This window comes from Ursus arctos, unplaced genomic scaffold, assembly GCF_023065955.2.
Source record: "Ursus arctos isolate Adak ecotype North America unplaced genomic scaffold, UrsArc2.0 scaffold_17, whole genome shotgun sequence".
Classification (NCBI taxonomy): Eukaryota; Metazoa; Chordata; class Mammalia; order Carnivora; family Ursidae; genus Ursus; species Ursus arctos.
In genome coordinates this window covers 22,661,452-22,683,514 of record NW_026622841.1, presented here as the reverse complement: position 1 = coordinate 22,683,514, position 22,063 = coordinate 22,661,452, and the positions used below count along the sequence as shown (strand labels likewise).

Here is a 22,063-nt window from a genome sequence, read left to right as displayed (position 1 = left end):
CCCCCTTGTCTGAGGATGTTCCCAGACCCCCAGTGGATGCCTGAAACCACTAGTACCGAACCCTAAATGTACTGTTTTTCCCTATACGTGCATACCTACGATAAAGTTGATTTATACATTAGACACAGTAAGAGATTAACAAGAATGAGAAAACAATGATAACAATATGCTGTAAAACAAGAGTTATGTAAATGTGGTCTCTCTCTAAATATCACCACTTCTTGTGATGAGATGAGAAAATGCCTACACGAGGAGATGAAATGAGGGGAACGACACAGGTGTTGTGAAGCTGTGTTAGGCTACAGAGGGTCACCTGTCTCTCGGCCGGACAGCAGCCGACCGTGGGTAACTGAAATGGCAGAAAGAAAAACTGCGACTCAGAGGCACCAGACTATAGCACTGCGACACACCCAAGCATGTCACCTTCATACCTGTGGAGGTTAATCCTAAAGCTAGCAAAGCAGTTCTAGGGCAGTGATCTTACCCAGCATCAAATCTATGTTCGCCAGTCTTCTAGCACAGGTGAAGAATTTCTGTCCAACACCTACCATGAAAAGCCTCGCTGCGGCTGTGTAATATCTCTAAGAATGAACAGAATTTTGGTTTCTTTAAAACATCTTGGAAAGGTCTTTATTCTTGCTTTGTTAACAAATGGCAATAATTTACTCCAATCAGTATCAAATCATTTCACTAATGGAGTAATATTTTCATCAACCACAAACCTTTCAGAAGGTACTTCGTGACTGAAAGTTAAAAACTTGTACCTTCGTATCAGAAATAAATTTGTTTTCTAGAGTTAGTGATAAAAAGACAAAACCCTGTAACAAAGGATAGAAACTGAGTAGAGTCTAAGTGGATTCAGGATTTTTGTTAACATCAATGTATAAGAAGTCATTATTTACAATTAGGTTAATAATAATTGTGGTCAACAGCACAAATAAGCAACTAAACAATCTAAAACTCACTAAATCTCTGATTTCACTGTAATGTAACACTCACTTAAAGGAAAAGCTAATTTTGGATAGGAGCATAAGCAACACATTTAACACTAAGAACACACTAAAGAAAATAAAAAATAAAAAATAAATAACTCCAAGAATGAACACAGGGAGCTGGCTTGGGAGAGGGGAAGCTTTGTAAAAAGAAAATGTTCAATTCTGGCAAATGGCTATCTTCCATTCTAAACTAATGATTGCATGAAAAACACCAAGGAGAATACATTCAAGTTAATGGAAACAAGTCTTTATTAAGTAACTTTTAATATCAGAAAAATAAAACTCTTATAATTCTCTTTACAGCAAATATATAATATCAGTGCTTTGGCCATCTTAAGTTAAAGGCCCTTTATCATAAAATATATGGTTTTAAACTTTACTCAAATTGAATTTATAATCCCTATGACTTCCCTACATATACATAACAAAAGAGTGTAGTAAAATTAGCAAATACTAAACTATATTGATAATTTATCATTCTTAGTTTGTGGTTTTTAGAAACAGTACACGCACCTAATATATGTCGATTCCTTGGCTTATTAGTTGCAGTGTACAATGCAACAAAATACAAAATACATGCTTGGTGAACATTCGTTCATATCTACAAGACGGCAGCTAAGATTAGGTTTCAATACTGACATTTAACTATCCTACAAGCAATTAGCATTACATCATAATATGCCATCAAGGCAATTTTTATACTGAAAAAATCAAAATAAAAACCGTTATTTGTAAACTTTTATACGAAATGTAACTCTTCAAGTGGAAATAAAAAATAAAATTTGTCTATTTACTATTCAATACACATAGGATTTTCAATTTTTTGTTATATTGAGAAAAAAAGCTCTTTTGTGTTGGGAAAATAACGCTTCAAAAAATAATTAGTAGAAAAACCCACCAGTATATTGTTTTGTCCTTTCAATGCCAGCACAGATTTGGGAACATACTGAGGATGAAGTTATAGACATCCACAGGTGAAATGTAAAAGTGTATCTTAAAGAAATCTTTCCTTGTGATTGGAAACAGTTTTGAAATGAAGTAAACTGACTGAAGGTCATCACAGCTGCTTTTGTAAATTATGCTAAGGGCATTATTATCCCTCTCTCCCTCCCCCTCCCCTGAATTACTGAAAAATAAAAACATATTTATAATGTGCAAGACAGATACGGATTGAACATGAGATGTTTCACATTTTGATCTAGTCTAAAACTTAATCAACAGCTTGATCAGACTAATGAATGGAATGTTCGCATCCTCAATTATTAGCCAATATAGGTGCATCCCAAAGCCCTTCCTGAAATGGGAAAACCCAGGTGGCCATTTCCACATTCACCGAGGGAGGCAATGGGTAGGAATTCACAATCGACACAATTGCATTCCTGATCCACTGATCATACCAGCCGTGAGCATTCTGGGCGAGATGAAGGTCAATGTAGCAGTTTCTGTCCCAAATTATAACCAGTGATCGAGTAAACTGCCATCAGCCCTATTATTACCAATAAGTAATCACAATGCATTAAAAAGTTACTTGCAATCCTGCAGAATTAGGCATAAGTTGTTGTAAAATAAAAAACGAACCTGTTTTGTCAAAACTGGCAGTGTAAAGAAGGCAGCACTGGAAGAGTCTGAATCGTCTGTAATGCCAAGTACCCTCCATAAACTCTTAATGTGGCTAGGCTTTGGGACCCATTGTTTTGAAATCTAGACGTATAAACTTTTCTCATAGGCTCACACAACCTATGATTATCTTCACTCAGCCAAGCTGAACTTCAGTTTTAACGATTCTTATACAAGCTATGTCTCTGGGTCTACAGGATAGTATTAATAATTCAAACCAAACTAATAGACAAGAGACCACTTAGGTTTAGTGTTACCATAGCAGCCTTTTATAAGTTTACTAACAACTTTAGCCTAATCCCAATAAAGCCTGATAACAGTCATAAGAATTCATTAGGAAGTTTACTGGGGGTACCATTATACCCATGCCTTTACGAGTCCATATAGAGATATAGTATTTATGTATATATATATAGTTAAGAGTGAATTTGGATTGCCTGAGTAACAGCTGTCTGGCAAACTGGACATGATGGCGTTCTCTTTTCACAGATCTTGTTGGCACATTCCATGCAGAAGAGGTTGTGGCCACATGGAACTAGGGCAGCAATAACTTCATTCTCAAAGCAAATCACGCAATCGTGCTTTCGTCTTGATTCTGGAGGTGAGCTAGAGGTGGAACCACCATTGGAAGAGGAGTAACTATTGGTACCATTAGAAAAAGCAGGGATGTATATTGGAAGGCCAACATGGTTGCCTGTACTAGGTGGGTCGCTCCTAACCCTCCGAGCAAGTGGGTGTTCAATGCTCTCAGGAAATGTAGGAGAGAGACGAGGAGTAGATGGCTGACTTCCTCTACGCTGAGTCTTCATGTTACCAGAAGGATCACTCCCAAAGCCAGAGAGTGGGTTAACTGGTTCAAACGGAGTCCAGATAGTTTGAGCAGATGATGTTGGTAAAGAGTCAAAGGCAGGAGAGTCAACTGCAAGATCTTCTGAGCCTACAGATGGTAGTGTATCTCCAAACCAAAAGTTTCCTGTGCTAAATGGGCTTGTTGGACTAAAGTCAGCCAGCCTATTGCTTCCAAAGTAGGAATCTGTGGAACCACTTCCCAGAGAACTGGAACTATCATTTCGATAATTGGATATCATTCTTGCGCGGCTGGGAGGAACTGGATTGGAGGAGAGCCACGCAGAGCCAAGAGTGCCACCTTCAAAGCTTACATCGGTACCGTTGTAATGGAAATCATTTTCTTCATTGAGTTCAATATAGTTTCCTGTACGCATGGCGATATGCATTTCTATTTCTTCTCGCGCTCGGTCAACATTTTCAGGCATCCCTGTCACTTCAAAGACAGGCTCCTTATCTCTGCTTGGAGTTACTATGTATGTGTGGGTCTGCTGCTGAATTCTCTTAATAGTTGCTCCTTTGGGCCCAACGACCAATCCTACCACACGATAGGGGACCCTCACTTGAACGGTGGTTTGACCTGGTAGATTTGGACTACATGACAACCCTCCCAGGGCAGGGCCATTTTTGTTTCGAGATGCACGGATCATGGAGAAGTGCTCTGCAGCTGAGAGAATTTCTCTTTTGGCCATGGCAACATCTTCTTTCCGTCCAGTGACAACAAAAATGGGCTCTTCACCACGAACAGGTGTCTTGATATACGTGTTTGTCTTGGCTCTCAGTGCTTTAATTTTACAACCTGTTAGGAAGAAAATATTTCATAAGAATCAACTACTATGTCAATAATATTGATAAAGACAAATCACAGAAAGCTCAAGATAAATGTCCACTTCTGGGCAGTTTTTTTCTTTATCATAAAAACTTGTCACTAGATCATGAGAAAGCTTTCCTAACTCCACAAACGCTCCCCCATCCTCAGGTACACTTGCCTGCTGGTCTTTCACTTAGGAAGAGGCAGCACCTCTACCTGGAGATCTTAGAAGTCACGCCTAGTGCTTCCTTCTCGTTATCAGTCACTGCAGACGATGCACAGAATACTCTGTACAGGCAAACTATACCATGCGCAGGTCTGACATTCAGAACGATCATAATTAACTCCCTTGCAGGATGTCGGTGGCAAAGAAAAAAGACTAATGCACATGTAAGACACGGAATATCTACTGTCTCATTCAATCTATACAATAAGCCTAAGAACTAGGTTACTTCACTCCTTTTATTGTTAAGGAAAATGAAGCTTACGAGAACAGTTAAACCTACTCTAACTTCAAAATCATTGGTCTCTTTGTCAGTCTGAGAACCTCAAATTTCGCACAACTCTAAGACAGAAGTTGTTTAACGGACTTCCACCTATTGTCATATTTTAACATTACTCTTTCCCCTGTAAAGCTCATGATGAGCAAAATGCTCTTGGCTCAAAGGTCATCTCACATCTGCTCACATCAATTGAATTTGAGGCTTACTAAGCTATCCCCATATCTGGTTATAATAGTTGTACTCATGCATTAACTAAATTAACTTTGACATAAATCAGTGAAATATGAATGTAAAAAAAACTGTACTTGTATGAAAATGAAGCTGATTATTTTTGAAAATCTCAATAAAGGGGTGCCTCAGTCAGTTAAGCATCTGACTTCCTATCAGGTCATAATCTCAGGGTCCTGGGATCAGCCCTATGTCTGGGCTCCACACTTGGCGGGGAGTCTGCTTGTCCCTTTGCCTCTTCCCCTGCTCATACTCTTTCTCTCTCTCAAATAAATAAAATCTTTAAAAAAAAAGAAAACGAAAAGAGAATCTCAATAAAAGATGTGTACCCTGAAGAAAAAAATAGTGTTGCTGAATTATGTATAGGTGAGACAACTGTAAAGGCCTGGGGTAAAAAACTAACACAGAATGACACTGCATTCACTGTAAAATTCTTGCTAAATTCAAAGGAAACACATTGGAAACTGTATGGAACATGGGCATTGGATCTGATTTTATTAAAAGACTACTCGGATTGGCAGACCCATTTTCAAATAAAAGTCTTTGGCCCAAATCCTAAGTGCATTTAAGTTAAAATATCTGAGATGCATATTCATAACTATCCATAATTCTTTAATTAACTTTTTAGACAATCATCAATTCCAATGCCAACTATGTGAGATTAGAGGGCTTCAAAGTGTAACTTAAAATGTCATATAGACAACTAAGGCATAGAACTCTGGGGTTATACTTTTCAAAGATCTTAATGTGAAGCTTGCTAGAATAGATTTGTTCTCATGAATGTATCATGTTATTCCTAGGTTCCTCAAAATGAAGAGACCAGGTGCTCTTGAAGACACATGTCGCACTTTGGACAGTCTTTTTCTTGAAATTTTCTTCCCTCCCCTTTTTGCCCCCAATAAATTCATAATGTATAAAAACAAAGTCTTTATATATCATTTCTAACCTGTATAACTGCCACCCCCCCCTCCCCCCTGGTCTCCTTGCCTCCAGTTCCACCTTACTCCAACCCATTCTCTATATTCATTTTAGTCAAATGATGGCTTCTAAATAAAACACAGATCACGTGATCACTTCTTTGCATAAAGTGCTTTAATGGCTCCCTTTTACCATAAGGATAAAGTCCAAACAATGTGGCACACAAGGCCCCTCTTTACCTGGGACTTGATTACCTCTCTCTAGATACATCTCTTTACTGGTCATCTTTTCCCCTTCCTCACTTCTTCTTTTTTTAAAGATTTATTTGTTTGAGAGAGAGTGCGCGCACGGGGTGGGGGAGGGGCAGAGGGAGTAGCAGACTCCCTCCTAAGCAGGGAGTTCCACGCAGGGCTCCTTCCCAGGACCTTGGGATCATGACCTGAGCTGAAGGCAGAGGCTTAAACCATTGAGCCACCCAGGCGCTCCTCCCCTTTCTCACTTCTTAAACTCTGCAGTGTGCTTCTACCATATTAAACTCCTATCCATGCTCCCTTGCTTCCATGACCAGAAAGTTCCTTTGTCTTTGCCTCTATACTCCCACCTCTGCTTGCTTAATTCTTGCTGGCCATTCAGATTTTCGTTTAGATGTCTCATCCTCTGCGAAGGTTCCTATCCCTCAGGACTGCTTTGTGTGCCCTTCCTAAACATTCCCAAACCAGTGGGTGGTTGACTAAAGTATAGGCCTTTGGGGTGCCCATATGACATGTGTTGAAACAAAGATCAGTATTCTTTGTAAGAACATTGGGCTTTTCTTACACATATTGCTTTGCATCTAATCTTTTTTTTGCTGAGCTTTTCAAGACTTCCATATTCTAGCCCCATACTGCTAATACAACTTTGTTGAAAGGAGTTGATTATGCTAACTTCAATTATAACATATTCAACATAACTTTATTCAATCTACCATTGGACTTATGGATCTTAACCCAGACCTATTCCCCCTTCCAACAAAATGTAAAACTTACCAAAAAAATGGCTTTTTTTCTCACTGCTGGATCCTAGGTACCTATCATGAAAACACTTTGAGAGTCAGGTTTACTCCAATCTGAGGTTCTATTCATCTGAGAAGACTTGGTGGGGAGTGGCTAAAAGCAACACTGCAAGCAAAGCACTTAGTGCAATAACTGGATGAGGAAAGAAGGTCCAAGGGGAGGGGGTGGCTTGCAGGCTACCAAGAAATTACTACAATGAGTTGAATTTATGCTACTATGAAACTCAAAAGTTTTAACTATAAAGAGTGCTGCTGTAAGTTTACATCTATAATGAACTACAATATTAAGTCAATGGTGTGACTTTTGACTATAAGACAAAGTTACTGCTTTTGCTCCAAAATAGAAAGTTAGAAGATGAGAGCAATAAAACTTTTATATCTACTTATTTATACAGACTGAATCTCCAGAAGACTCCCTCAATTCAGCACAGAAGGTGTTGCTTGGGGCTGTGAACTGAGAGCACTTCCCATTGGCCAATCACCATGTGACTGATGGGGAGCTGCCCAAGAAATTCTAACAGGCTAATGGAAACAAATAACCAACTGTCCACGCTATACATTCAGGGGCGTTATTGTTATTATTCAGATACTCTGGGCGACAACTTAACAAGAAGGCAGTCTGCTGGCACCACATTTCTAACAAAGAGGGTCCTGTTCATCCTGCAGAAAAGCACTGGGCAATTTCTATTAAGGACAAAGAGAGAAATAAGAAAAGGGTCTGGGGTTAGCGCCTCTCAACCCTTCCTAATATTGACCACTAGAAAGTTGAATTGAGTAAACTTCTCCAAATAAATACTTTTGAGACTATAAGCAACTGTCAGTTGACCTCAGTAGATACTTTTCGTTTAATACCTAGTAAGTATATTATTAACTAAGAAAATATGCCTAAAGGTACACAAAACACTCTTTGGCCTATGGTTGGTACTAACAAAGAGGTGCTTAATAATTGGCTCAATAGGAAGACAGAAGACAAACATTTTGAGCAGGAACCACTTCTGAGATAGGAGAGTAAGAGGCCTATCCTGCCCCAAAGGACAGTGTCTATAGGTTTTGCAGATCAGGGTTGAGATAATGGGAAGATTGCACAGCCAACCCCTTTAAACCACTACCAACAAAAACAGAAGAATGTATTTGTTCTCTCTGCTAATTTTGTTAAGACAGTTTTAATACAGTAGCCTCAACTCAGATTAGGACTACAGGAAACCTCATCAATCAAATTACTGTTTCTATAAGATCATACATATTCTGAGTTTCAAACAACACATGATTTCTAGAAAAAAATATATATATATTCTAAAGTTGGGGACAATTTGAATATAGAGAGTTCCAAATAGGCAACACAAACTAAATAAAAAATAAACTTGTTTTATCATTTTACAGGTGAAGAAGGTTCAAAAGCTTTTTGGAGTATTTTAGATTGAGTTTCGATTTGAAAAGTCTAAGATATTTTAAAAAATCATGGAAGAATTTATAATCTCAGAGCGGCACAAAACTCAGAAGCCATAATAAGAGTACAGATAAATTAGACCGCACTTAAAAAAAAATTGCTGCATGGCAAAAGTCACCAAAACAATGTGAAGAAGTAATTATTTATAACTTACACAACAAATGGCTAATTTCTCTCTCTCTTACACACATACACCTGGCCCTATGTATCAAAACACTAGAACCCAATTAAAAAATAGGTAAAAGAAACAGCTCACAGAAAAGAAAATATATAAGCAGCTATGGACAATGAAAATTCCCATTTTCACATGAACTGAAGTAACTTTTTCTACCTATAAGACTACCAAATATCAAAACCAGAGCTAGTAAGAACAGGGAAAAGGACCATCATATTTAGCAGCTGAGAGTACGAACTGCCCGAGGGCATTTTGCATTATTTATCAAAATTACAACTCCATGGATCTTTCTGCCCCTACAATCCCACTCAGAGAATTGATTCTGTAGAAATACTTGCACAGGTGCAAAATGACCTTTGTATTATATTACTTGTTTGTCTTAGCGTGCAGCCAGTATAGCTATATAATGGAATACAGTGTAGTCATAAAACTGGTTGATTTAGGGGGAAAGGGTAGGAGGGAGACTTAATTCTCCTTTACACTCTAATTTTTTATAATTTTGAACTATACAAATGCATAAGCTTTTTCCAAGAAATATAATTAAATCAGAAAACTTTTTTAAAAATATAAAGAAATGACACATTTTACTAGACTTAGCATATTAATTAGACTTTGGCTAGAACAGACATTATTTTAAATTGTATGAACAGCAGGGCAAATGATATCATAACTTCAAATGTGAACAAGGCTTTTTAATTCTAAGAGGTGAAAACTAGCAATTTTTTTTTTTTAAGATTTTATTTGACAGAGAGAGAGAGAGAGAGAGAGAGCAAGTGCACAAGCAGGGGGAGCAGCTGGCAGAGGGAGAAGCAGGATCCTGGGATCACAACCTGAGCCGAAGGCAGACGCTCAGACGACTGAGCCATCCAGGTATCCTAACAATTGTTTTCTTGTAGCTATAGACAAAAACCAACCCAACCTATGGCAATCTGTGTACCAGAATGTGTAGAGGTTAAGGACTAGGATAGCACCAACTTTCACAGTTGTAATTTTATTTTGATTTGGAAGTAAATTCCCCAAATAAAAAGTCTCCAACCTATCCCTGGTATAAGAACCCATTTCCTCTTTCTATATCACTGTGGCTAGAGCAGTGTTTTGCCTTAAAACCTTTTAGCTGCAGCCAGAATTATGGTCCCTGCACTTCCTGGTACAGCAAAGGTCCTGTCTTGCTTCTCCAGAGTAAAGAGAACCACTCCCACCAGATGCCTCAGTGATTAAGAGGGAGAGATCCCCTACTGCTGGAAGAGGAGTAAAAGGAAGAAAAGGAACCGAAACGATGGGATCTTCAGTGCTTCTCAAACCATGGATTACAATACCAATTTAGGAGGTTGCAATCAACATTTAAAAAGAAAAAAAAAAAACAATGCAAAATTCAACATGTTCCAAATATGTGTACAAAGGGCTGCAATGCCAAATGTTCTTTTGCTGGGGGGTGGGGTGCTAGTATCACAGAAAAGTTTAATAGTAGTCAGTAGCCCCAAATGATGTGAAATGTTGCTGATTTTTGACAGAGTATTTTGTTTCCCAGAAATTCATTGTATTTTCCATTCACTCCATAAATTACATATGTCTTACATACAAGGTGGCTGGAGAAAGTTAAAACCCTTACAAACACCAAAACTTCATTATGCGTATATTTTCACTTTGGGTCATCCTTGGCATGTACCTTTTCTTCAAAAATTCCCCCCAAGAGTTTTGTTTTGAGGGAAAAGGATCCTACTAGGGTATCAGTGTATGTGCACACACATACACACTTACTTTAAATAAAGAGGGGGAGTGAAAACTCCTTGAGTAGCTCTTTACCTTTGAGAAAATTAGAACTCCTTGGCTTGACATTAAAATCTTCCCCTACCAATGCTCTCCCATCAAGTAGACAGAACCTACCTTCTTCCAGACTTTATTATCTCCTAAACATATCTTGTTCCTCTTCTATCTCTGCTCAGATATTTCCCTAAATAACATGGAAAACCCTCCTGGTACTTCCCCTCCACACCTTACATTATAGCTTCTGAGTAACAAACATGGCCGTTTGGCAGATGAGGCTATATATGTGAAGGGCTCTATGAACTCAATAATAGTACAGACAAAGGTATTGACTCTTATTATTATGGCTACCGCATAGAAATCTTCCAAGGCACAGTTTAAAGGAAACAATGTAAGAAGCAGAAAACCGATCATCTGTAGGCCTTGGTTCTAATCTATCTAATCTAATCTAATCTAATCTAATCTAACCAATTACTTCTGATTTCAGTGTTAGGTCATTCAACCTCTAGGTCCTTTCCAATGCTTAAATTTTTTTACCAAGTCCCTCTTGTCCTAGGAAATACTGTCACTGCTTCTTTTTTGGTCTTAAAAGCACTTGGGACAATCAGATACTACCATATTTCTCTCTCTCTCTCTCTCCCACACACACACACACATCTATTCTACCCTCTCCTTAAGGAAAGGTAGGTTGAGTAATGGTTGGGAACACAGACTTTGGATCATCACTAACCTGCTTTGTGAACTTTAACAGGTCACTAAACCTTTATCTCTCCTTCATGGGTGAGACTGATTAAAGATACTTCTCTCACTTGGTTTTTGCAAGGATTAAATTAAATCATGTATTAAAAATGCTCATTACTATGCCCATTATTCAAGTAGGTATGTCAGTAAAGTGTAATCTTTCAGACTACCCAACTACCCCCAAAACACTTCTTCAAGTATTTCCTGAGTAAAATGATCCAGTACCCTTAGCTTTCAAATAATAAAGATTTGTCACACACTTCTCAGTTTTCCAAACTCTTCTAGATATATTCTCATTTAATCATCATAATAGTGTTTTAAGCAGGGCAGGAAATATCTCCCAGCTGGAATGTCAGATCTCAAACCCATGTTGTCTTAACCCCAAACTCCTTTTATACTACTCCATACCATTTTTCTCTAAAAGCACTAAAGAAACACATTATTTCATGTTCCATGATATGTTAGAATGAGGGAGGTCCTTTTCCCCTCATGGGACAGTCTGGACACACTATTCAAAAGCTCCTTTAACTTTACAGGGACTCAATTTCAGTATTATATATTCAAAGACTGATGAATATTAGCTAAATCCCAATAAGAGAGTGTTTCTTATATACACAAACTTAACTCAACATTTAAATAAACGGTTTAGATTAGCAATGCAAACTATTCATAAATGCACAATAAAGAAGTAATAGCTTTCCTTTCTAGGGTTCAGGTTTCCTTGTAGCTCTCCTAGTCAAAATCCTTTGAAATTTTTTTGTGAAGAATATAGTCTCATTATAGATATCACTGACAGCACTTCAAATAGCTTCATTTATGTGATTTTAGTTTTGTTGTTATCAGTATTCACAGTGACATCTAATGCCTTAAGTACATGTCTACTGCCCTTAAAACAAAGTCAATCCCACGTTGACTGGCTCCTTACATAAAGGGTTTGGGATAAAGGCAACAGAGAAGAAAATCCCAATTACTGCAATATGGAAACTAGAACAGTAATAGTAAAGTGGCAAGTCTAATCCAATAATCCAGTTCAATAAAATAAACAGCAAGTATTTACTTTGCTTCAGGTACTTTAACTGACATCAAGGATGCAAAGACTAAGATTCAGTGCTTGCCCTCACTGACTTGTATCAACTCCAAGCACCAGAAGGATTTGATGTCTACACATGTTCAAGTACAGATATCGATCTCTTCTTTTCTTTTCTTATACTGTTGGTGGTGTTCAAACCTATATTCTTGCTGATCTTTTGTCTGCTTGTTCTACCACTTACTGAGATAGGAGTGTTAAGTCTTTAATTTTATTACCTTGAGGCCCTGGGTAAGTTACTTATATCCGCATAGATCAGTTTCGTTATCTGTATGGTGGAACTGAGAATGGATCAAATGAGATAAACTGTCTCACACACTTGAAGGCTTATCACTAAAAAAAAAAAAAAAAAAAAAAAAAAAATCAAATCAATTTTCTATAGTAAGTTGAAAAACACTTAAGGAATTTATCTCCTAAAGATAAAACTTTTATTTAGATTGTACAAAACATGTTAAAATATTATCAACTTCACAAAACTTGGAGGAGATATGTTGAAGTCAGTCTAACTGGGAATTTGAAACCCAGTGTAGTTTTGCATGATTTCAGGGATTCTTTCCGGACAAAAATCAGAATGTAAAAGTTATAAGAAATAATCTAGCTCAATCTCATTTTATACATGAAGAAAACTGAAGCCCAGAATTGCCCAAAATTATAAACTGATGACTCCTAAATAGACCATTCTCTCAACCTGCCTTATTTTTCTAGTTGATTCTTAAACTAAATTTAAAATGCCCCCTCTTTTTTCACTTAGACAAGAGGACTGAAACAGTTAACAACAACAACAAAAGGCTTATATTTGGCCTTTCACTAAAACTGAAACACCTAGAAGAGGGTGTAAATTAGAGATGAAAGGTCAAACAATCTTCCTAACTGGGGATTTTAAAATTAGGTTCATGCCTGTCAGAGGACGTTAATAGAAACTACAGAACTACTTTTGTTTGGGTACCATATAATAGATCAGATTCATTTGTAAACTTTAAAAAAGATACTGTGCCTAATTTTGTCAGTGGTACACCCTGGGAAAACGTAATGAAGTGACAATTTTTATTTTCAACTAGCATTTGCTCAGAGTACGAATCTAGCAGTAAAAAAATTTATAAACTTTATCCTACCCCATATATAATTTATTATCTCTACACTTTCAGTTGTGCCATGAATTTGTACTAATGACATCTTCTCAAACTTGACCCCCACAACAAATGGGGTGTGAGAAGGGGCCAGGAAGAACAAGTAGATGGAACACGTTTTTTCCCCACAAGAATAGAGACTCCGCAAAGTTAAGTGATTTGTTCAAGGTCACAGGCAACAAGTGAAACCAAGTCTCTAACAAGTTTTCTAACTCCAAGTTCCAATGTCCTTTCCTACAGTATACTAAAATAGTACTGATGGAAAGGTAGAAGTCAAAGGGAAGATGAATGGTATAGAAGGAGGAACAGTAATAAAAAGGTTAGCCCAAAATGCAAATACTTTTACAATAGTAACCCATTTGGGAAGTTTTTTAGTTGTTTGGAACTATTCCCTCCCCACTCTCTTCCAACCATGTTCAAAAGACCAACTACTTCATGCTAATCTTCAACTACACCTGCAGTTTTCGCTGAAGAAATGTCTTTACCATTTCAAGTCCTAGTCTTATTATTCCATGATACAACTTTAACTATAGTTAAATCAGGCTTCCCTGCATACAATGAATTGCAGTTTTTGCTTACTGGACAAAGAAAACAAACCATGCCCACATGAATTGTTCTTAAATCCCAAACACTGGCATCAAAGAGGTTCTAATGTTACGCAGTGCCATTAAAATTTTCAAATTCAGTTGGGATAAAGATTCGATCTAACCCAACGGCATTAGGCTGTACATACATTTAATTAAGTGTAGTTGGGCTTGGTAACACAATTGGAAAATTATTTTAAAAGTTTAAATATCAGATTTAATCTTTAGAAATGTCCATATGATACCTAATGGTAGCATGGGGGAAAAAAATTAAAAGTAAACCCACAAATTATGGTATATAAGCCATCTGGGAGGCATTAAGATGCAGTTTAATAATAATAAAAAAACCTATCACTTTGCAATCATCTGAAGATCAATGGGGCTTTGAAATAGATTTTCCTTAATTTATTTGGAGTTTTCTAAAGGAGGATTTTCACTGAAAATACACTTACCTATTTAGTATCTTATGAACATTATTACCTATTTTTTTCACTTGGGAGTTCGACTTTAAATTACAAATTCTACATGGCATAAATTAAAGATTCTGTAATAATCCCTTTGATCATAAAATAATACCGTGGTAGTCATCATGGGCACTAATATTCTGGCTCTCTTCTGTGGGCACACGGTTGTAATGGACTTTCTCACCTACTTGAAGGTAGGTGTGGTCAGATGACTTGCTCTGATTAATGAAATATGAGCAGATATAATTATTATTTCCGGATTTAACATTTAAAGACCAGCATGTCCTATTCCATTGTCTCTTATCCTGCAGGCACATGGGAAGACCAGCCAACACTTGAGATGGTGGCCGTTGAATTGGCCTGTGTCCTTGAATGACTGAAATGAGCAGAGCCCCTGTGAATAATAAACCTTTATTGTTTTAATATTGAGATGTTGGGCTTTGTTATCACAACATAATTTAAACCTATCTGGACAGAAGTGCCATGTAAACAACAGGCATTCAGACATCAGTTGAGTCTAGTTCTTTCACATGAGAAGACTATAACGTGTGAAACTGCTAAAGCCAGGAAAGGTAAATGAAAGAGTGGTTCAACTTAATTTCAGATTTAACTTAACAAAAATGTGTGCTTATCACAAGTTTCATGTGTTTCAATTTATTTTTGTATCATTCAGTGTCTAGAGGTATTATAGATATGATTACATCCAATAAGATTACATCCGCTGAGGAGGTATCTAAAGCCTAGGGAGTTTAAGTGACTTGTCCAAGATCACAAAGTGAGTTACTGGCACAGAGTAATCAAATTTAGAAATTTTCATTTCTGATTGCTGATTCTTTCCAATATACCAGAGTTGAGCAGAGACCGTTAAGGGAATCTGGGATAGTTTTTATACTAAAACATACATTCTGAAACATTTTTGTATTCAGTTTAAGACAAAAGTATTAACTCCTTCAATATGTACAAATATCAAATTCATTCAAAACCAAATCCACAAAATACTGAGCACAATCTTGTAACTAAATGCTACCTTTCCTTGAAAACTTAAGCTGTAAGAAGAGCTACCTAGAATTCCAACTCATAAACTTTGTTGAAAAGTTTCTAAAGAGAAATCTCTAACAGTAACACTTTTCAAATACTTGACACCCTGGATCATTTTTAGATTGCTGGTAACCAGGGGGTAGAAAATACACCCTTATATTACCACTTTATTTTCCATTTCCTCCTCGTGAATCAAAATGGTTCGTTAGCTGAATAAGGCAGGAAGAACAGGCAGTAGATTCCCCACCCATTTGCAAAACAATAATCATTGAACCTTTCCCAAGGGTCCCAGAGCTAATACAAACTATTATCAACTAAATTTAAATTTTAAAGCCTAGAAGTTACAATATTTGCTTTTTAAAGCTAGCATGTATATAACACAAATTAACTTTCTGAACTATAAATGACAGAGAATTTTTAGTTAGACATAGAAGAATGAGAATATTAGAATGATAACTGTACCTTCTGGGTAGCAGAGACATCAAAATTTTATTAAATAAATTAATTTGGATAGTGACGATATTAAGTTATCCATACTAGAAATGCAGTATTCCAAAGCTCATGATTAGGGCAGAAATTAACCCAAATATCATTAACCTTCCCGAGCAGGATGTGTGAATATAGAGGCAGCAACTTAAATCTTTGATGTCAAACTGGTCTGAACCCAAGTTCCATTTTTTGAAGAGGGTTATCTTTTGGACCTTCAGTTTCTACATCTGTAAAATGGGGATAATGGCCTAGCAGGATTGTAGTATCTGGCAAAGAGAAGGCCAATAATCCCCCCTGCTACATAAAAGAAAAAGACATTGTATTTTAGCATTCTTCTAAAACAGTTTGTCCTCATCGAATGTCCTCATTTCTTCTTGAATAGGGAATTTATGTATGGCTAGACCAAAGCTTCTCTTTTTCTCCTGGACAAACATACACAAATAAGCATACACCTTATTTCAGTTGTGTTAAAACTTGAAGAGCGGTTCTACCCTAAGAAAACTGGGGGAAAATGTCACAAAGATGCATTTATGACAACGTGAAACACTGTAACATATTCATCATTTAAAAAGCGACCACATACACAACCACTGGGAATCAATCGAGACAGAGTATCTCAATAAAGAAGAAAACAATTTCCAAAGGGGTCTAGCTCAGTGATAGCCAAAGTAGGGTACAAGAAACTCCGCTGGAGTGCAGGAAAAAAAATTAGAACTCCAATTTCCATTTTTACCCCATTCTTTAAATTTTTTACATGTTTTATAGTGTACACATATCATTCATACATAAATATTCAGACATTGGGAGTACAAGCTTAATTTTTTTGACAAGGCATACAATCAAAAAAAAGCTGGAGATGACTTTTCCAGACTATGAGACTAGAGAACACACATATAAAGTCACTAATGAAAATAGGTGAAGACCCACATTAAGCTTAAACAGTAACATAAAACCTTGAGTTACAAAAGTTTTTAAAACAACGGAATTTGTGACATTCAACATTTACTTATAATGTAGTTAAGAATGGGTATAGAGTTCTACTTTAGTTTGCCTTTTAGTCTAACTGGATATTAATGACTGTACAGAGTAGAACAAAGTCCATTGCCTTAAATTAAACCTCCAGTTAACCACTGTGAATGTGTCCTGCAGGTAGTACATTTAACAAAAGTTAAGTCTCAAGTCTGCTGTCAGGTTTACCCCCAATGTCCATATTCTAAAACTTGTTTGATTATACAAAAAGCCTCTTTTAGTTCCTAGCTTTATTTTACAGTATGGTTGGTTTCAATATGAGATGCAAAGCTTAAAAGAAGGGGCCAATTTAACATTTGCAATGACCATATGCTACTGGGGAGTACAAATATGAGGTCAACACTGCCAACTTTCATCACTATCGAAAGCAGTTGTTTGGCTTTTTTTTAAAGATACTGGAACCAGAGGCCATTTATATGAGTTCTAGTCTATATGACTCAGAATTCCATTTGTCCTACCCTTTGCTTCAGAGCTGAAGTCAGAAATGTCTCCATCTGTGTCATAATTATTTCCAAAACCAATTAAGAGATGGCAAACAGAAAATTATGACTCCAGGTAATGAATAAAATGGCAAGAATGGATAATTCTTTAGAATGAAAATTTAGTTCATCCAAAGCAAACAAATAAATTGATTAGCCCTGTTTATTTACTTAGAGAAAAGACAAATTATCACACTTTTAAAGGATGCAGGGGTGCCTGGGTGGCTCAGTAGGTTAAGCATCGGACTCAGGTCATTGTCTTGCGGTCATAGGGATCCAGCCCTGCATCTGGCTCCACTCTCAGTGTGGTGTCTGCATCAGATTCTTCCTCCCTCCCCTTCCACCCCTCCCCACTCTTGCGCACTCTTTCTCTCTCTCAAATAAATAAATAAATACAATCTTTAAAAACAAAAAATAAAAGGATCCAAACATTATAAGTTGTTTTGTCCTCCAAAGGAGTGGGAAAACACTTCACAGGTTTTATTATGGTGCTGCTGGGGGGTGGAGGTAGCAAAGGGGTCAATGATCCACTGGAGGCAGGAAAAGGGGGGCAAGACTCTCTGCTCTTAAGAGAAGATAGAGGATGATGACATACTTTTAACAGTACTGTCAACTCTGGGAAATATTAAGCGTAAGAGGAATAGTCAGCAATTCGTCTCCATGTCCTAAGACATAAATAGAACCACATTTCCTTATTAACCAATAAACACAGCCCAATAAGCACAGAAAAACTAAAGACTTAATCTCATTTGCTATTAAATAAGTTATAAAATGTTTAATTATTTTAATAGATGGTACAAAATAAAAACTCTGAATGAATTCATTTTACTTTTAAATAATGGATTTGTATAAAGACAACAGTTTGTGCAATTAGGGACCATTTTTTTTTTTTTTTTTTTTTGTGCTTTAAAGGGCACAATACAGATAAGGACAAAAGTTTGTATTAAACTAAACATACAAAAGATTTCATTATCTTGTCCCTCATTCAAACTGGCAAGTAAATGTTCTTTTCTTTTGTTACCATAAAACTGGCACCATAAGCACACTGAAGCAACTTGTGCTGAGGAAGTGCCATCCTAGTACAGCATTAAGGGTTTCTCATACTCTGTCTGAATGCACACCTTCCTAGCCCCTTTCACCACACCCTTTTAAAGCCCCCAAGTATCAAATAAAACAAAACAAACAAAACAAAAAACAACCCCCCCAACTTTCTAATAATACCTAGAGATTATTCCTCCACACCTTTCCTCACATTGTTCCTCAGTCATTCTTCATCTCCATTTAAGTCCTACCCATTCTCCAAGTCCCTCCAGGGTTGATGTTCTCACATGTATGACTGTTTGTCACACACTATGGAGAGTGCCATTAAGGACACATTCGTTTAGTGCCATTCCACTGTTGATTAGACTGTTAGTTTCTTAAGGGCACCAAGTTTGTCTCAATCAAGCTCACATTTCCAACTGCCATAAACTCAACACCTGGCAAAATAGAAGCTTGAAACACAGCAATTCCCTGATATTCTTAATGGAATGGCCAACTCATTCTGGATTTATAAATTCAGATATTACAATTTCATCCTATGTAAGGTGAAACAGTGCTCTCCTGGATTGGTATCGTTAAGTATTGCAAAACAAAACCCCCCAACCCCCCCACCAATAAAACAAACAAAAAACAAGGCATCTGAATCTTATTTACTAAACTATAGGAATAAACTCTCAGTTGAACGGTACCAGCTTTGAACTGTGCCTTTAAAGTACCAGTCATCAGGCAGTCTGAAATAAGCTATCTCCTTTAACCAGATTTCAGTCGGGTTTTTCTTATTAAAATCCGAGAGGTAAGAAATGAGCCAACTCTGATATTTGAAACCACCATTTCCACAGACCTCTTATTTATGTGTACTTTAGACCACTTGGGAAAGATGAGATCATTTAAGCAGCAGCGCCATTATTTCTCTTTATTTGACCCCAACAATGCTCTCAACCTAACAGTAAAGAGACATGCATCAACCGGGCTAAGCTACATTATAACAAGGCAGCTGGGGGTAATATTTACTCCCTTAGTACAGGAGGGGAAAGCTATGCTAAAGAGCAGAGGACCTTCCCTAAAAATGTCGGATACTGAGGTACTCTGGGCATCCCCTTCCCCCACCTTCACAAATCTACTCCTGGAATCTGAGACATAGGTCCTTTGTCTGAACAATGTGGGAGGAGTCTGTCTGCAGTGCTGGTGTGCTGGCAAGTGAAGAGAATTTAGTGAAAACTGTATAAACGCATAAAGTTCCTTAACTCATTTACCTTACTGTCCATTTTTTTCTTCATCGTGTACACTAGAGTGTTCTAAAAGATAGCCAATGTGCCTTTTCGAGAGTTAAAATGTATCAGAAGAGAATACAAAAAAATCAACAGAGAGTTAGGCTGCTCTTCAAAAGCTAAGTTTCTGAATAGCGGAGGGGTGGAGGGGGGTGATGGTGTTACCCACCACTTGAACATTCCCTTCCCTCTGGAATGAGCTCTTTATACAAAGCCTCCATTTCTGTCAATTTCTTCAACTGAACAAGCTGCTGTAAGGTAAGCTGAGTGCCTTTTATAAGACAGTCGGCTGCGCAAACTTGCAATCTCGCAGCTTTCCGTGCACAACACGGAATCCACAACCGACCCGACCTTTTACCACCTCACTGAGGTTTCTGGTGCCACGCCAGCCTACTGTTCCACGAATACAGCCCGAGTAAAGTGAACACCACCGGATTGGGTGGCTCGAGAAACTTAACACCTTTTACCATGCAAAACCCAGCGGAATACCGTGGATTTTCGCAAGGTGACCCATCTTCTCATCTCATCTACCACGGTTTCTCGCACAACCCTTCGCGATGGACTTGGGGGACTCGCCGGGTTCAATGTTGCTGCTCGGAGCTCTTTTCTTTGGTCTCTCCCCCCCCCACACACACCCGGGGGGCCAAGCCCAGCTGGACTCCCCTCCTCCCTGCCGCACTCACCCTGGCGACCGACAATCTCGGCGACATGCTCGGAGCTGGGAACCGGGACGCACTCAGTGGTGTTGACGCTCTTCCTCCGGAGCAAGGCCGCCTGCTCCCCGTTTAGGGCGGCCGCCGCCGCCCCGCAGCCGCCGGGGCCGTAGGCGTGGGATAGCATCGCCGCCATCATGCCCTGGGCATCTTCCCCTCCGTAGAGCACCCCCGCCGCCGCGGCCGCCGCGGCCGCCTCCCGGGCATCGAAGCTGGCGGCGGGCAGCAGCACCGACCCCAGGGACCCGCCCGGGATCGGCTGGGTCTGGGAGGCGGCGGCCGCGGGTGGCGACAGCAGCAGCAGCGACGGCCGGTCCTCCTCCTCTGCCTCCTCCAGCTCCTCCTCCTCCAGCAGGTCTCCGTCCAGCTCCGCTTCCTCCCCCTCCTCCTCCTCGTCCTCCTCCAGCTCCAGCTCGGCCGCCTCCGGGGCCCCGGGCCGGCCGGGCGGAGCCCGCTCCTCCGGAGACAGCCCCGCCGCCCGCCGGGCCTGGCCCTGAGCCGCCGCCGCCGCGGCCCGAAGCGCCGGGGTACCGGGCTCCGCCGGGCTGGGGTCGTCGAGGCCTAGCGCGGCCAGGCGCTCCCTCAGCAGGAGCCCGTCCCCCTCCAGCTCCGGGCCGCCCGCGGGCGGCGGCAGCGGCGGCGGTGGCGGCGGCTGCGGCAGGGGGGCCGGGGCCGCCGCCAGGGCCAGGGCCGCGGAGCTGCCGCTCGGCATCGCGGCGGCGCGCTGTCAATGGCGGCGGCGGCGGCGGCCGGGTCAGGCGCGGCGGACGGCGAGCCCCATGGCGGACAGGGCTCGGGCCCTGTTCAGCGCGCAAACACCTTTCCTCTGGGGAGGCTGCGGGGCTGGCGACCCGGGCCGCGGAGCGCCAGGGCCGCCCGGAGACTGGAGAGGGCGGGGTGGAGGGGCAGAGGAAGGAGGCAGAGGTAGGTAACTAGGTGGGTGGGTGGGGACGGCAGCGGGGCGGGCTGCTGGAGGTGGCAGCGGCTCCCCTCTCAGGGTTTCTTTTGTTTCATGGCCTTAACCAGCCCCCGGCGCGCGCGGCGGCGGCGACGCCCCACGCCGCTCTCCGAATGAAGCCGGCGGGCTCTGATTGGCTGCTTTTAATCTCTGGGAGCCCGCCCTCTCCTCCCCGCAGCCTTCTAATTCCTTTCCCTAGCCCCACCCCCCCACCTTCTTCTCGGGCCCCGCCCCGCTCCTCCCCAGAGCTCTCTGATTGGGTGACCGGGACAAGCCAGTCCCCGAAGCCTTCTCCTTCCGTCCTCTCCCCTCCCCCCCTCCCCTCCCTCCCCTCTCCCTACTGGCTCACGAAGAGAGGGACTGTGATTGTTCGCTTTCCACGTCACTCTTTGTGACGTACCCAGGTGGGGGCGGGGAAAAGTAGGAGGGACGAAGGCACTGTAACAGGCTGAAACTGGGACCGACTAGGGGTTTTCGCGCAGGCGCGTGCAGTTGAAGCACACACCTGCCTTTCTCCCTTTCTCCTCATCCCTCTGGCCCACCGGGGTCGGGTCTTTTAGGGCACTGTGTGAGCGACCTTAGAGTGGAGCGTAGGCATGGGCCCGGAGGGCGTTGTTTCCCCAGGTTGAGGACGAGATTTCCTCCTTTCGGGGTAGGGGCCTAGGGAGAGTCCGCGGAGGAGGGGCCAGT

General features: G+C 40.2%; 1 protein-coding gene across 1 annotated transcript; it reads right to left on the bottom strand.

The window, feature by feature from the left end:
* Nucleotides 1-1,220: 1,220 nt before the first annotated feature.
* MEX3C (mex-3 RNA binding family member C) lies at nucleotides 1,221-21,433 on the bottom strand. Its single transcript, XM_026496336.4, has 2 exons — nucleotides 20,386-21,433; nucleotides 1,221-4,257 (listed from the first exon to the last, which is right to left on the bottom strand). Exons 1-2 carry the CDS (start codon nucleotides 21,125-21,127, stop codon nucleotides 3,029-3,031), a joined length of 1,971 nt encoding a protein of 656 aa, XP_026352121.3. The 5' UTR covers nucleotides 21,128-21,433; the 3' UTR covers nucleotides 1,221-3,028.
* Nucleotides 21,434-22,063: the final 630 nt, after the last annotated feature.

What these genes read in the sequence shown, in the direction of transcription:
- MEX3C (XM_026496336.4), bottom strand. Translation starts at nt 21,127, where the DNA reads ATGCCGAGCGGCAGCTCCGCGGCCCTGGCCCTGGCGGCGGCCCCGGCC. An exon ending in CGAGATTGTCGGTCGCCAGG is followed by an intron (nt 4,258 to 20,385) that starts GTGAGTGCGGCA and finishes TCTTCCTAACAG; the next exon opens with GTTGTAAAATTAAAGCACTG.